Source organism: Larimichthys crocea, chromosome I (assembly GCF_000972845.2).
Source record: "Larimichthys crocea isolate SSNF chromosome I, L_crocea_2.0, whole genome shotgun sequence".
Lineage (NCBI taxonomy): Eukaryota > Metazoa > Chordata > Actinopteri > Sciaenidae > Larimichthys > Larimichthys crocea.
This window is the reverse complement of record NC_040011.1, coordinates 2,425,475-2,441,475: the sequence shown is the minus strand read 5'-3', so window position 1 is coordinate 2,441,475 and position 16,001 is coordinate 2,425,475. Positions and strand designations below refer to the sequence as shown.

The 16,001-nt window shown below is 41.5% G+C and overlaps 2 protein-coding genes across 2 annotated transcripts in view; both read left to right on the top strand.

Moving 5' to 3' along the window:
- The first annotated feature begins 2,971 nt into the window (after positions 1–2,971).
- nfil3 (nuclear factor, interleukin 3 regulated) lies at positions 2,972–9,035 on the top strand. Its single transcript, XM_010756556.3, has 2 exons — positions 2,972–3,157; positions 5,528–9,035. The coding sequence occupies exon 2, from the start codon at positions 5,643–5,645 to the stop codon at positions 7,002–7,004; it is 1,362 nt and encodes a 453-aa protein (XP_010754858.1). The 5' UTR covers positions 2,972–3,157; positions 5,528–5,642; the 3' UTR covers positions 7,005–9,035.
- Positions 9,036–10,871: 1,836 nt separating this feature from the next.
- Positions 10,872–16,001, top strand: part of auh (AU RNA binding protein/enoyl-CoA hydratase) — an 8,617-nt gene continuing 3,487 nt past the window's right edge. Inside the window, exons 1-8 of the mRNA XM_019272148.2 lie at positions 10,872–11,188; positions 12,140–12,207; positions 12,462–12,549; positions 12,709–12,795; positions 13,455–13,547; positions 14,347–14,403; positions 14,756–14,943; positions 15,263–15,313. Coding sequence (XP_019127693.1) covers positions 10,966–11,188; positions 12,140–12,207; positions 12,462–12,549; positions 12,709–12,795; positions 13,455–13,547; positions 14,347–14,403; positions 14,756–14,943; positions 15,263–15,313 — 855 coding nt within the window. The 5' untranslated portion in view covers positions 10,872–10,965. The remainder of the gene's footprint in view (positions 11,189–12,139; positions 12,208–12,461; positions 12,550–12,708; positions 12,796–13,454; positions 13,548–14,346; positions 14,404–14,755; positions 14,944–15,262; positions 15,314–16,001) is intronic.

The following is a 16,001-nucleotide window of genomic DNA, read 5'->3' as shown; positions in this document are numbered from 1 at the left end:
CGATTTTACTTTCACGAGAGGACATTGCCTCGAGACTCTCAGAAATGCAATGTGGTGTGATGAAGTATATATTTAAAAAGTACAATTTACTTAAAGAAGTGACTTTTTGAAAAAATGACGCAATAGTCTTTTGCTTTTTTGTTGTCCTTCTCATCATGCCATGCCGTGCTGAACGTGCAGCTAGCTGTCCAAGTGATCAGTTGGTAACCGTGGCAACCAAAGTCGACGACGACTCCACACTCTTTGCTGCACAGTCCAAACGAGTCACTTGCTTGATGCGTACGCGTTGTTACACACAACGCATGCACATCAGCACACACCTCAGTAAACCAAATATTATGTTAATTCATATTTTGGTTTCCTCGTGATGCTTGAATCAGAAGATTTGAAGAAGACAAAGTTTAAAAAAAACAACAAAAAAAAACAAAACGTTAAGCTACATAAAAGTGGGTGGGACGGATCTACGGTCATTCAAAAGTGGGTGTGTCATGACACACCTGACACACCCACTATCTGCGCCCCTGTTACAGACTGCAAATAGACGTAGATGATTGAGAAACTCAGCGCTAACCTAATACAGAATGTGGAAATGTCCAGTTTTCAAAACAAACGAGGACTGCCAAAATGTAATTAAAAAGCTGTGTCTCATAAAACAAGTGTTGTACTATGCTCCTACACCCATTTTTAAATATGAGAATTTAGCTTCATAGCTTCAAGGTCGTGTGACAACCCTTAGCATCCATGAGTCAACATTTGTTGTTGAGGTGAAATTTTTTAAAATATTTTTGGTCTTGTGGATTTCTAATTATTATAATAGAGACATGTCACTATACTGCTGGAAGGTGATACACCAACCATGTATCAATGCACCAACAGTGGGCTATTCCACTGCCCTTTTTGCAAGTATGCGGCTGCAACGAAACTGGACTAGACAGAGGTGCGTCATACATATTGTTTGTGAATCCAGTCATGTTTAGTTTATTTTGTTTTGTCTATTTTGTCTTCATATTTTATTTGGAAATGTATCTTTCTCTCTCTCTCTCTCTCTCTCTCTCTCTCTCTCTCTCTCTCTCTCTCTCTATCATTTCAGGCTCAGCTTACTTTGAAACTAAATTTTAGACTTGTGTCGCACTTCAACACATTTCTATTGCTGCTATTGTGCAGAAACAATTATCAATAGATCCCAGTTTTTAAGACACTTAGAAAACCCTCAAGAGGAGAAGCATAACGAACAAACAAAGGCCCCCACTCAGCACTATGCAGCCCCTACATAGAACCCAGTGTCCTCAACTCACAACCCAGCAGAAAGAAGACTCCAGGTGAGAGGTCATGTGATGAGTTATTATGTAGTCAAACTATTACTTGAAGACAAAAGCCTAACCTCTCCACTTATTTCAGGATGTGGAAGAGGTCCCACTGAAAAGGTTCAGCCATTCAGAATCTGTCTCTGAAGCATCAGGTCTTGTTCAAGCAGCTTTGTTGTTTACACATCCATCAAAGTTGTAGAGGTACATCATGTCACAGAGAGTCATTTCTCGGTTTTCATTAAACCAGTATACTAAAAATCAAAGCCACTATTTTTTTTTTAAAGCTTGCATTGTTATTGTGCCTATAAGAACCACAATCTGTTTCCTTTCTAGTGGAGGCTGATAACATGCCAGGACTGGGAACAGGGAGGGAGGTATGTTGCCTGCTATGGGCTTTTTTTATTTCATTTCTCCAACCCTTACTTGTACTTAATTGTTTTCTTCATTTTTGATTAGGAGGATGCACTGCTTTGGGACACCATAGAGACAGTAAAGTGGTGTACCACACAAACATTCAAGGGGAAACTTTCCCTTCCCCAAGTCATCTCAATGGACCAGAAAGGTCACTTGAGGGCGGTGGAACGCCTCAGAATGTCTGAAGGCCTTTAAGGGGTCTGGGAGCCATTTATCTTCCTGTTCAGTCTGCAGGAAGACCATGAGGCATTCTGCAGTGAAATTATGGACACCACTACTGTCTATGTCTTTTGTTTCCTGTTTTGCTCCTGTTTTATTTTGAAGTTCAGTGTTAGTGTTCAGTGTTCAGTGTGTTCAACTAAGACAGGAATAAAATATATGCACTAAATGTAACACCTGAACATATCCCAGTGTATATATTTTTCTTTTTTTTAAACAATTATAAAAATAAAGAATATTTAATTTTATATATATAATAATTAATTAATTAATTAATTAATTAATTAATTAAATTAAATTTTTTAATATTTGTATTAATTATATTATATTATATTTATTATATTATATTAGAGTTATTATATTATATACACATAATTAAAATAATCGGGGCTTCAAACCAACTAATTTCATATTTCATCTACATACCACAATCACAGAAACAGATCCAAAATGGTTCTGAAGGGGTTATTTTCACTGTTTTTGATTGCTGGGGAGTTTTTATGTCACCTTGTTTTACCATAAACATTTTCCAGGAACATGCTGCATCCGTTGCATTTATTAATGTCCTCAGCCTGTCTTCTTCTCCAAATGTAACTGACTGTTGCATCGTCACATCTGAAAAGATTTAAAATCTCTCCCTCAGAGTTTGACAATATAGTGGCCTCCAAATAGCATCTTGCGGAGGGCCCCCAAACAGCTGGAAACGGGCCTGGTTACACTGTATGTATAACCACAGCCTCCAGTCAGTCAGTCACGGTGATGCGGACGTGCTGTACTGTATTACCAGCTGAATGTTCAGAGAAGTGCTCCTTCATGTTTGTGAGAGTATGAACATTAAACATATCATCATGAAGATCCAAGTAGTCTTCTGTGTAATGAACTGACGCACGTAAATGCCCCGCAGATGACGACATACGCTTTAGATGAGAATTGGGCTCTGCTGAAGCAAAGAGTCATTGGCTAAAGTTGGAAAATGCTGCATTCCGATTGGCTGCAGCGACTGTCATTTAATCTCGCGCTGCCAATACACTTAACCACTGACCTACTAACACAGATCCATGAGTCAGTGGCCACCTTGAGAGGAAAGCCATGGGAAGAAGAGCTGGCTGGGCGCTTCGCGACTTGTAGGATTTGATCGAGTTCCAGTTAACCCGTGGAGCCTGTCCGTGATACGCGGTGGAAACGCGGACGGACGCTTTGAAGAAGGCACAGAGAAGGTACAGTTTGATTCCAAGTTAACGTTAGAGCGACGTTAATATAACTCTCAGCTCGGCTCGGCGCGGGGCGGTGTTGTGTTTACGCTTTGTGAATCACGGCGGCGCTCAGCTCAGCGAGCTTCTCCTGCGTTCTGTGTGTGTGTGTGTGTGTGTGTGTGTGTGTGTGTGTGTGTATGTAAAAAGTCCCGTTAAACTTCCAGAACACCCTGCTCGTTCACATTAAACGTGTGAGGTGACCGAGCTCGAGCTGGAGCTGCTGTGTTCGGGCTCGGTGGCGGTTAGAAACCGGACCGGACCGTGTTATTGGCTCGCTCGTGCACGGCAGATCAAAGCAGAATGCCGCTTTAAGTTGGACTGGAACTTCTTGAATGTTCTGGAGGTATGCGGGCCTGCCGGAGCGGAGCTCACGGCTTGCGACACAGTGTTGTAACTCCCGGTGTGCTGTGGTAGGCAGTAACGTTTGAACGGCTTCAGGAAGTTGACGTTATTGCTCCGGTAATGCCGCGTTCAGCACGCAGCAGCGTGGACTTTAGCAGCTCACTTTTAGGGCGTAAATGGAGCTTCAGCTCCAGCTTCAGCCGCTGTCATGAGTAAGCACGACAATGATGTCATGTCACAGTGAACGGCCACATTGTAGTCTACGTACAGCCTGTTACACGCCGTGTTAATAATCGAACACATGTATTCGTCAGCACACATGTTGACTTGTGTACACACACACATCAGAACAAACACAGGCCCGTATTGTTGCTGCCACACTGGCAAATATTGCATAATATCTGCAGCCATGACGGGGGTGGGGTGGGATGGCGGCTCGGGGCTTGTGTAATACGGACACAATGAAGGAATCTAGGGCATTAGGACGTGTTTCCTGGGCCGCTGCGTCCCGGCTCGACTCGGCCCGGTCCGTTATCTCTGTGTATCGACCCGACTCCCGCGCCCCCAGTCGCACATGTAGCTCACGCTGCGGTAATATTAGCACCCATTTAAATGACGTGTGATCCAGATTTAGTCTTGATGTCATATGTTGCCTCGTTGGAAAAGACAAAAGGGAGTGATCACCCCTCCAACGTGTGACTGTTTCCCTGTGAGCTCACACACAGACAAAGACATGTTTGGAGGATGACTTCCTGTGCTGCGGGACACCAGGCATGCACTGATTCACAGAATTCCAAAGAGTACCAAAGAACTGACACTGTGCTGCTCTCAGATCAGATTAGGTTCATTCCATATAAAAGGTGCTAGTCTACCTGCCATTGATTAATCATTGATTTCTTCAGTGTAGACTCACTCTAAGCACACAATGAGGACAGGAGACATCTCCCACACCCCTAACCCTCTTTATTTCTATAAGCTGACATTTGTCTGCAGAGGCAGTGTGGGTGTTAGGGTGTGTTAGGATGATTGTATGTAGTGTAGGCCTCAGGCTACAGGCTGTGTTTGAGCTTTAACCGGGCCACGTGTTATGATTACAGCTGTGTGTAGTCCTTTGTTCTTCTTCTCTGGATGTATGGGAGCTTGGAAAGCCAAAAGTGCCTTTTTTAAGTAGCTCCAAACCAACATTTAAACCCATGAGGATATTGAATGGATAATGATCCACAATGACTTTATTAATACTTTATTGAATGCGATTAGTGCTTAGCTGCAACTTTAAAACAGAGAGAGGACATAAGGATTGTGTACTGTAACAGTAATATGAGGCTTTGTACGGCTCTTGTTTATTGTTCCATGATATGAAACTGCACAGTTAATAGTCACACATGAAACACTCCTAACTGTTTTAAGATTGAATTTAAACCTAGACTAAAAAAGACTGGACTCAGTCTGGGTGTGTGTGAGTTCTCCAGATGTTTGAGATGGGTTCTAGTCAGATGTTCAACAAATGTAGAGTGATCTTTACACACAAGGGTTAGCTAAACTGTTGTTGTGTTCACTGCCTGTGATGTCAGGTCGACTGTGTAGCTCCTCCTGCTGAACCTTCAGCCTCTTTTCTTTACAAAGATACGCTCCATGGAAACACACCGGTCCCAGCAACCAAGGGAAACAATGCACAGTCAGCAGAAGTGTCTTAGAGTTCCATAGTGGATCACTGACATCACAACGTTAATGAAGTGTGGGTCATCTGCGTCTGGCATGGGAAGTTTTTGAATGAACTCATTGAAATGAAAATATTGTAACTTGAGAATCTGAAATCCTGAATCAATGTGAAACATCAATATCAACTCACAGCATTGTAACTTTTGTATCTGGTTGTGTACATAGATTCATATTGAACCTAAGTGGAAACACATTACTCATATATGCAGTATCAGTGACTTCACACTGAAGGCTTGTTTTGACTGAACCCCTCTCATGTGTGTTATCCCACAGATTTCCTTAACTTAAGTGGATTCATCCGATGTGGCAGTCACTGTTGCTGCAGACAAGCATTATGGTGTACAGTTAAAGACCTCTGAGCATATCGACAGAAGCCAACAGTGATAATATGCAATCAGTCAAACAAGAGGTGGATTCCAGCGAGTCCTACAGTGGAGAGGATGCCCTGGTCCTGGCTGTGGCCTTACAGGGGGCTAACAGAGACCTAATGGGCCACAAAATCTCCGCAATTCCGTTCAAGGCTAAAACATCTTGCCGTAGGAAAAGGGAGTTTATCCCAGAGGAGAAAAAAGACAACCTTTACTGGGAGAGGCGCCGCAAAAACAATGAAGCGGCCAAGCGCTCCAGAGAGAAGCGGCGCATCAATGACATGGTGCTTGAGAACAAGCTGATGGCTCTGGGAGAGGAAAACGCCTCGCTGAAGGCTGAGCTGCTGTCGTTGAAGCTGAAGTTTGGCCTGGTGAGCTCGGCGGTGTATGCCCAAGAAGTCCAGAAGCTATCCAGCTCCACCAATGTCAACCTCTATCAGGAGTTTGTTCCTCCAAGTGCTGGCCAAGGTTCCAGCAGGGATTTGGAGCCAATTCACCTACGAAGCAGCTGTATATCAGTCATCAAGCATTCACCTCACATGCCCGAGACATGTATTGCAACTCAGGGGAGCTTCAGTATCTGCAGGACTGCAGAGGTCAAGCAAGAACCAGCAGAGAATGGCAGCTATGCACAGGAGAGGAGTAGTCCCTTTGAACTCTATAGAAACTATGTGGCCAGCCCTTTGTCTGGAGTCTACTCCCAACCTGCTTCATTTCTCCAGGTATCCAGGTCATCCAGTAACTCCCCCAGGAGCTCAGATGATGGTGCCGTCAGCAAATCATCAGATGGTGAGGATGAGCAGCAGGTCCCCAAAGGGTTGAATCCGTCTGTAGCTGACCCAAGAAGTGTCATTGTCTCCACACACAAAGTGCCAGATGTCAGTTCTTCAGCTTTGCCCCATAAACTGCGGATCAAAGCCAGAACCATCCAAATCAAAGTGGAGGCCATCGACCCTGAATACGAGTCCTCTGGTCCTGTCAGAATTTCAGAGGGAGGATGCTACCAGACCTCTCAGGACTCTTCAGAGTACACCCAGTCCTCCCCATGCCCTTTGTCATTACAGGTCACCAACATGCAGGACTGGAGCCACCAGTCTGAGAAGTGGCATAAAAGCAGCACAGAGACACAGCAGAATGGCTGCAAGAGTAGCAGGCTAACCCCAAGCCCTGTTGCACACAGAAGCATGTTGGATGTGAAAGAACCGTCCTATGCACACCCACATGCTGAGGACTTGTATTTAAAACAGGGCCTGGCTGACCTGTCTGCAAAAGTGGCCTCTCTGAAAAGACTGATCAAAACACAGCAAGGCTCTGTGATAGAGTCAACCAAAAGCACCAGTGATCACCAGGAGTCCTTGTCAAAAGAATATTCCACCAAATGATCTTTGTTTGTTTGTATGTATTCTGTATTTGCTGTTGCACTGTGTGGTTTGGTTGATATTGGGCTGAAACAATGTTTTGATTACTGTATATTTTCAAATATGAGCTACACAAACAAAGGCTGTTTGCTTGTACAGGTTGAAAAATATTGAGGATGTGTGGAAGTACCTGTACTTGAAGTTCACGTGGTATATCAGCACAGTGCACCATGCGACAGCACTAAGTTCATCAACTGTCATGTCATTCAGCACTCTGCGCCTCACTTTCTGTCTTCAGCTACTCTCACATGCTAGTGGACCATCACACTCCTCTCATATATTTGTTCCCATGTATGACTGTAAGATTCAAAGATTCACAATTTTAAAAGAATAAATAAATGGTCGACTGCTGTATTAGCCATTTTGTGATGTGTGTTATGACACAGCAGAAGGAATCTACAGCTAATGACATGGCTTACCTTCCTGTGCAGGCCACATTTTGGCCTTCGGCTCCAGAGTTTGGTCTCCTCTCAAAGTGGATGTTCTGCAGATTTATTCCATGATCCACCACACGAGATGAATAGATCCCCAGCTTTGTTACAGTAGTTTGATCAGGGAATGAAAAACCAGTGGGAATTAATTGGTGATTTAAAGAACTATATCAGAAAAACACTTGAGAGCAGCAGAGTGGTTAGTATGACGTGACTCAGAGTTAGTGCTGAAGTACATTTGACTTTAATTCTAATTCTAATTGACAGGTGAAGCAGATCTGAAAAGAATCACCTACAGTAAATAAATTATCTTTGAGCACTATTTGAGGATTTACAGTAAATGAATGATGTGTGACAGATATCATTCATGTGTAGGACATTGTGTAGAGCTTTTATTTTTCTTTTACCAAATGATTCATGACTGCTGTTACTGGCCTCTGCCCCTCAGTATACACCTACTGTCACTGAACACTGTTCTGTATTGATGTTGTGGTGCTGGACCGGGCCCAGGTATGTGTGCTCTACCCTGTCCTGCTGCAGCCACTATCATTACATGTTAGGCCAAAGTTTGCAGTCTGGCCATTCTTTGCCTTAAACCTGAAATGTTTTTTTATTAATGTACTGTGGTCTTTGTATCCATTTGCATGTTGGTGTGGTGACTGGTCGGAGACGTCCATACCTCTGCTTTAGAGGAATGTTCAGCAGTGCTTTATTTTATGGGTTTTAATCATTTCTTGACATTTCCTGGAAAGAACTATGTATTTTAATATTAATTGTGGGTGAAAAGATCCAGAGTTCTTTTCTGGAGTCTAACAAAGATGAGCCTGTAAAATTCAGCACTTCTGCTTTTGTTCTGTCCTTGTCCTGGTCGACTGTTAATAACCTTCATCACTTTAGTAATCATACTGTACATGTTGAAATCAATGATGTTTGCTCCATCATCTCTGCTGTAGTTCACCAAAGCCAAAAGTTAGAGTTACATTTTGGCTTCAACCTAAGTTTAGCATAACAATGAAATAGGCTCTGCTACATTTACTGGTTCACAGTTACAAACAGCCATTGCTTCGCTTCAGTTTTTAATTGAATTTTTGTTGAATATTTCAATCTTTCAGGCTGCTGGTTAAACAGACTGTGATGACACTGGATGGAGAAATAAGACTAGTGTCTGATGAACTGAAAAGCTCTGGCATATTCGGACACATTCTGTTCTTAAATGTTCTGAATTTTTAGAAACATGACATTTCCAGAGGTTCAGCAATATGGAATGTACAGCTGTCAGGGTCTTATCAAATGGTTTGATTTTCTTATAGCCATTTAGGGTGATCCCTATCACACATTGACCTTCTCTATAATCAGCAAACATACTTACTTCAGTACTTCATTGATAGGATGTCAGATGATACAGTTCATTTCAAAAGGATTGTTGTCATAGATTGTAATATCTCCATGACGACAATGATGCAAACATTTGCCCAGCAGCCTGAAGTCCAGCTACCAGAACACTTTTCTCAAGATTTATTGTAATTGTGAGTTGTGTGTTTCCAATAAATGTTTTGTCACTGAATCGAGTGGTTTTTTTTTTCTCAAACTCATTTTCCATGATGTCTGTGGGGGGAAAAAAAAACAAGTGATTAACAAAGAAGTAAAAACAAGACAGATTATCAGCTGAGTTCTTCCAAAAGTTCCATGTCCCCGTAGAAAGGTCCTGCAGTAACCCCTTTTCCACAAGCTCACACAATTCTCAGGTGTCTTAATGACATGTCTGTGAAATGCTTTGGTCAAACATCCTCACGGATCAAGCACAGCAGCTCTCATTGTACCCCGTCTGTAGTGCTCGGTGCTCAGGCAGCAGGTTTCAGTGTCTAATGAGCTGCTGACTCATTCCATCCGGAACCTGAGTTTGGCATTAAACTATACAACAACTGAGCTCGAGCACTGAGAGAAACATGGTTCTGGTTCTGGAATATGTTCATGAGCCTGTTAGTGATGTCACAAGGGGCTTTGAATCTGAACAGCATGTTTTAAAGACAAGCCACGAGAGAGTGTGGTGCAGCAGCTCATGCAAAATGGAGGTGTTTGTGGTTTTTAACACTCGGGGGGCTTGAACACACCCCAAATTAAAAAAATATTAGCGTAGAAGAGCTGGAAAAGTGATGTTTGAGAGTTTTAGAAGTCTGATGATGATGATGCATTCTGTGTTTAACGTATTAGTACTGTTATAAAATAAAATCTAAAATGGACGGATGGATTTCAGGCACATTTATCTCCTTTTTATTAGAGTGGTGGATGAATTTCAAGAACAATTCAATCTGCTTATTATTAGTAGGGGGAGTGGGGAAATGTTCTAGTTTCTAATCATATGGGTGAACCCTTAAAATAAATTATGAATGTTGAGAGCTTAATAACTACAACAAACGAATTAACCTGTTTTCACAACATGAAATCCTGGATGGCTCAAACTTTTTTGTCTCAATGAGAATAAAACTGAAGTTATTTTATTTGGCCCACTGACACAACCCCCTCTGACTATGCGCCTTTATTATTAGTAGTAGTATTAGTATTAATAGTATTACAATATTCACTTTTCATTTTTGTGGTTGTTTGATGTGCTGTAAAGCCCTTTGGATTAACAGTGCTGTGTATAAAGTGATCTATAAAAGCAGTGGAGTTGAGCTGCTCTTAAAATAGACCTGGCACAGCTGACATTTTGACTTTCCATACCAATAAAATACACACGTGTCATTAATAACTGATCCTGGTCCATTTTAGGGTTCAATTTCAGGACTTTGCTGGTCTGCATGCTGGCTCTGCTCACACACATGCACAGACACAGTTCTCCTACTGTGTTCTGAAAACTTGCATTTCTGAATGATAATGATCTAGAAGTGACATAATTTCTCCTCATCAGATTCATAAATGATGAATGATAGATTGATCCAAAAATTCAAAATTCAAATTCAAGCATCCAGTAGCATAAGACACAATAAACACACAGTAAGCATGCATTAAGATGAACCTAGACTAGAGTAAACATATGTTAAAGTTAACCTGAGCTGAATGTCATTTAAATGAAACCTGTACAAAGAAGTTAAATATGTTTATGTCATTTTACATTTGCAAAGAAGAAATGAAACCTGATCTTAGATCTTTACAAATAGAAAACTATAATATATGAGTATATAAAAGTAAAAATAGAATCATGTTTTAAATAAAAATATGAATGATGATGGTGTCACGATAAACTGTTTTAAATATTAAAATAAACAGTGTGTGTTCAATGTAAAATGTTATTTTAAGTCTGACTTCAATGAATGAATGTATTATAAAAAGGTTTATTATCACAGTCATGCAGTTCCTTTGTTATTCATATATTTGGAATAAGTGAGTTAATGACGATCAGAACGTTGCCTCCCGTACAGGCTGCAAACCAGTCACGTGACGACCACGTGACCGGGTTCAGAGTTGAAAGTCAAACGGCACTGCGGCTCTCCGTCATGGCGGGCCTGGTGGGACGTACAGCCCTGCTGCAAGCCTACCGCGTGCAGGCAGCGGACCGGGACCGCGCGTGCAGGCTGGTGGCCGCCTCCTCCTGCTCGATACGGTACGTGTTCTCCGGTAAAGGGAACGGACTGAACGGACACGCGGCGCTGACACGACACTACAGCTCCGACTCAAAGGATGACCTGCGCGTCCGGTACCTAGACGGAGAAGACTCCGGTAAGTTCTGCTCACTAACATGATTTTATAGTTTGAACGGGAAAAAAACGGACAGAGCGGAAGCTTCTGAACTTGATCGTAAAAGGCTGTAAAGACAATGACAGCATAAAGAAACACAGTAACTGTCCAGGTAGGGACTACACGGTGACGTCGTTTTTCTACGTAATAAAGCCCCTCCCACCTCTGCTTAGTGCTAAGACAAAGTTCAGACAGACCTGGGATCAGGTGAGAGGTCACATCAGACCACCTGATCTGGGTGGTCCGTATTGGCCATGTTATTGATGGAACAGACTGGTCCATCCTTACATAATATGTTTAAAACAAATCTCCTGAACATGTTATTTTTAATTCCAGCTTGATTCAACTCATTCATTTGTTTTGTCTTAATTTGTCTTCATTATTAGGAGTTCATCAAAACAATTAGTTGACTAATTGTTGCAGCTCTACATTTCATTAATGCCCACTAACCTAAGACAATGGAGGTGATGAACTTAAAAACACTATCAAAGCTGTTATGTCCCTGCTCTGTACTACACACTGCTGTGTGTTCTTCATGTAAAAGTAACATTGTGTAAAGTATTCACGCTAAAAAGTTAGATTTTTTTAATGTGTTGTGCGTGGATGTAATGCTATTCTCCCACAATGCAATGCACAAAGGAAAATGAGGTGCTCACAGCTGGAACAATGAAAAGTAATTAGATGGTTTTGAAACAGTTCAAGGAACACGTGAATCAGCCAGAAACTGTCCAAAGTCCCAATTCTGAACTGTTGGTCTGAAACACAGAAACAGCAAAAACAATGTTCTGTTAGTAATGTACATCTCTACTACAGTGTGTAGTATGTACAGTTTTCTTCATAGATGGTGCTCATGCTGTATGCTGTGATGTCCATCATGCTTCTCTCCATTAAGGTATGTGTCTTTAATCAGCATAATGTAACACTGTCTTTCAGGTATTGTTGTCGTTGGGATAAACCGACCAAAAGCCAAAAACGCCATCAGCAAAAATCTGGTCAAAATGGTATGTACTGCTATCCTCCTATTTTTTTGTTTTTCTTTGAATGTGATAAGGATGACGATGCCAGTGATTGGTGCCCCAAGTAAAGCTTCTCTGTTCCTCAAACAGCCTCGAGCACATCATTTCTCATGTTGGGTTTGTCTTGAAATCTGCAACCATTCTCTTATATATTTGTTGAGTTTTCCATTGAAATTATTAGACATGTTTGACAAATAAGTGCAATCTCTTGTCAATAAACAATAAAAAATGTCTTTCAGATGTTTGAAGCTGTGGAGGATATCAAGAAAAATAACAAAGTGCGCAGTGTCATTTTTTGCAGTTTGGTTCCTGGAATCTTCTGTGCAGGTACACTTTCCATCAGTTCTCAGATGTTTTGTCATTTTACATATAATATTTCATATTGAGATCAGCTCTATGTGGTAGACCACATGTTCTCCTCTGCTGTGGTTAAAGGAAGCCACAGGCTTGGTGTTGATGCTGATGCTTGTGATGCTCCATGTGCAGGTGCAGACCTGAAGGAGAGGGCCAAGATGCACCAGAATGAGGTGGGACCGTTCGTGTCCAAAGCACGAGCACTCATCACAGAGCTGGGTAAAGACTGACGGACATCACTGACTGTTTATGACTTGTATTCCACACAATGGAGGGTGATGCATGTTCATGCCTCGCTGTCTTATTTAATATTAATGAAAGATGTCATGTCATTTTGATTATTACATTTATTATTTTTTATTTATAAAAAATACATTTATTTATTTTGAAAAGATGAAAAGAAAGTTCAAAAAAATAAAGTGAAACTTAAATCAATGACATACATCAGCATGACAAGGCAGCATAATTCAACTTTATTTAGTGTTGATTCATATTTTTGTACTTGTGTCGATCACATTGATTCTGCCTGTTTAACTATCGAGCAGTCTCGCGGGGCAGAAGCTAAGGTAACACATCTCAGTTGATTATGTAGATTTTAGGGTTTAAGAAGAAAACATGAGTATAACGTGAGGTTTGCTTATAGATATGTAGTTTGAAGTATTTAGAGAGTTAAGTGTCTCTGGCTCGTTTTCTAGTTTCTGTAGGTCATTAGTTTCTAAATTTAAAGCCGGGCATTGAGTGGGCGTTGCGGAGGACTTCTTATGTAGCTCTGTCTGAAGTGAAGAAAATCTACTTCCCACCAATGGAGGTTGGAGTTGTGTGATGTTGGTGGTTTAATGTGTTTTCTCATCTCTTGACTGGCTTCTTTTGTTTTCCAGGTAATCTGCCCGTACCAACAATTGCTGCAATAGATGGAGCTGCCTTGGGTGGAGGCATGGAAATGGCCCTTGCTTGTGACATCCGAATCGCCTGTAAGGCTAAGTGTACTTAGTTTGACGTTGCAGATGAGTCTGGGTACAAGAACACCATCACTGATTATTAGCAGTCCTGAAATATCACTTATTTCACTTATTTCTTTTTGTCATTTACAGGTGCTCTACTTGTAAACAACAAAACACTTTCACAATGATAAATTAAAAGTCTTTTGATTTGCTATTGCTATGGGGCAGACAGTTTTCATACACTACAGTACGTTGAGAGGTCTACTCTTGATATGCAACAACATCTGCTGATACAACCACTCTTCTCTGTGGTTGTCCCCAAATGGTGGAATGACCTACCAACGGCTACTAGAACAGCAACATCCCTTTCGACCTTTAAAAAACTTGTAAAAACCTTTCTGTTTCGAGAATGCTTCCCTGCCTAACAAAACTAACAAAACTAACAACTACTCTGTGCTCCTTTACACCTTTCTCAGCTTATGTCCTCCTCTGTAAGTCGCTTTGGATAAAAGCATCTGCTAAATGCAATGTAATGTAATGTAATATGTCACGATGGCAGATGCCTAAATCTGTGCCTTAACTAGCATCACTGATGCAGACAGTAGGTTTGAACAGAAACAAAGAGGTTGAACATTGTTGATTAACGTGTTCTCTTAAAATTATCTATGATTTAGCCTAATGTACAAGGAGAACATGTTTTAGAATATTTCTATGATGAGTACTGAACTGTCATATTTGTTTGTCTTCATTGTATCTTTGCACATGTATACTGTAGTGGTAGTAGAAGGATTTCTGTGTGAGTACTAAACTTGCTCTTTGATCTCTCCAGCCAATACTGCAAAAATGGGACTAGTTGAGACCAAACTTGCAATCATTCCTGGAGCAGGTAAGGCTAGGTTTTATAATTTCATAATTTTCTGTTTCAATTTTTATGTTGCATTGTGTCTTAACTTCCTGTCAGGAGCTATTCTGCGAGGGCGTCACTTATAAAGGGAAGGCTAATGGGCTGCACATACTGCAGCAGTTCTTAAGATAGCTGCTCCTCTGAAGTGTCATCATGTCTGCTGTAGATATTCGCAATCTTTTACAGTCAAATGACAGCGCTGTGACCTCAAGCTGACTGACTGATGGACACTGATGACATGAACTTATCATTTTCTGCATGTATTGCTATGGTATTGATGGTGTCTGTATTTGAGGCCATGTTCCATGCAGGTGTCTCACCTCTCCTTTTGTAGGTGGTACACAGCGTCTGCCCAGGGCAATCAGTGTCTCTCTCGCTAAGGAGCTGATCTTTGCTGCCCGGGTGGTGGATGGAACAGAGGCGTGTCGTCTGGGTATTGTCAACCATTCGGTGGAGCAGAATAATAGTGGAGATGCTGCCTACCTGCGCTCTCTGGAGCTCGCCCGTGAGATCAACCCTCAGGTAACGACAGATAAATAGAGAGACACAGATGCACAGCAGCAGCAAATCATTAATTAAAAACTTATGAAGATATGCAATAATATAATGGAATAATATATGTAGTGGACGTCATGCAGGACCACAGCCGCAGCCACGAGAACTGGAAGCAGAAGGCAGCTTTAGTGATGCATGCCACTGAATTTTAGGCCTTGGATAAATGCACTATAATATTGTAGTGATTCAAGACAATTCATAACAGCAGTTTATATCTGACAAAGACATTTATGAAAGCTTACAACCTTTTAAAAAGGCAGTCACTGTTGAACTTTTGGCTCCACAGGGTCCAATTGCAGTAAGGATGGCAAAACTGGCTATCAGCCAGGGGATAGAGGTAAGTGTCATCTCCACACCTGACACTACTGGGTAGTGATGTTATTACATACACACACACACGTGTGTGTGTGTGTATATATATATTCAGCCAGGGGATAGAGGTAAGTGTCATCTCCACACCTGACACTACTGGGTAGTGATGTTATTACATACACACACACACGTGTGTGTGTGTGTATATATATATAGTGTGCAAAGACATTTAGGATAATAGTAATGTGCAGAGACGTCTGCAGATCTTTTGACTGTGAAACAATGTGCGTGACATCGTTACATCGCGTCATATAAGTAGGAGCAGAACAAGTCAAATGGGTCATTTAACATCAGCCTGAACTTGTGGCTACATGTTTTTGTCACGGAAAGTTAATTCAGTGGAAGTGTGCATGTCTAAAATTCTTCAGCAAACAATTTCTATGCAAGATCTAAAATACGCCGTAACAGTTTCGAATGGATTCATATGGAGGTGCGATGCAAAGGAAGAAATCTCGATTCTCAGCTGACGGCGAAGTCAAAGCCAGAGTAATTTACAGTACAATGTAGGTGAACCGGGACAAAGAGATTAACTGACCTGCACCATAGGAACTAGGAAGCCGCGGAGAGGATTTACGTCATGCTTCTTCTGGAACAGGTTCAGGTCAGAGTAGGCTTTGGCAACTGGAACGTGAAAACAACAGCTCATGACAAGT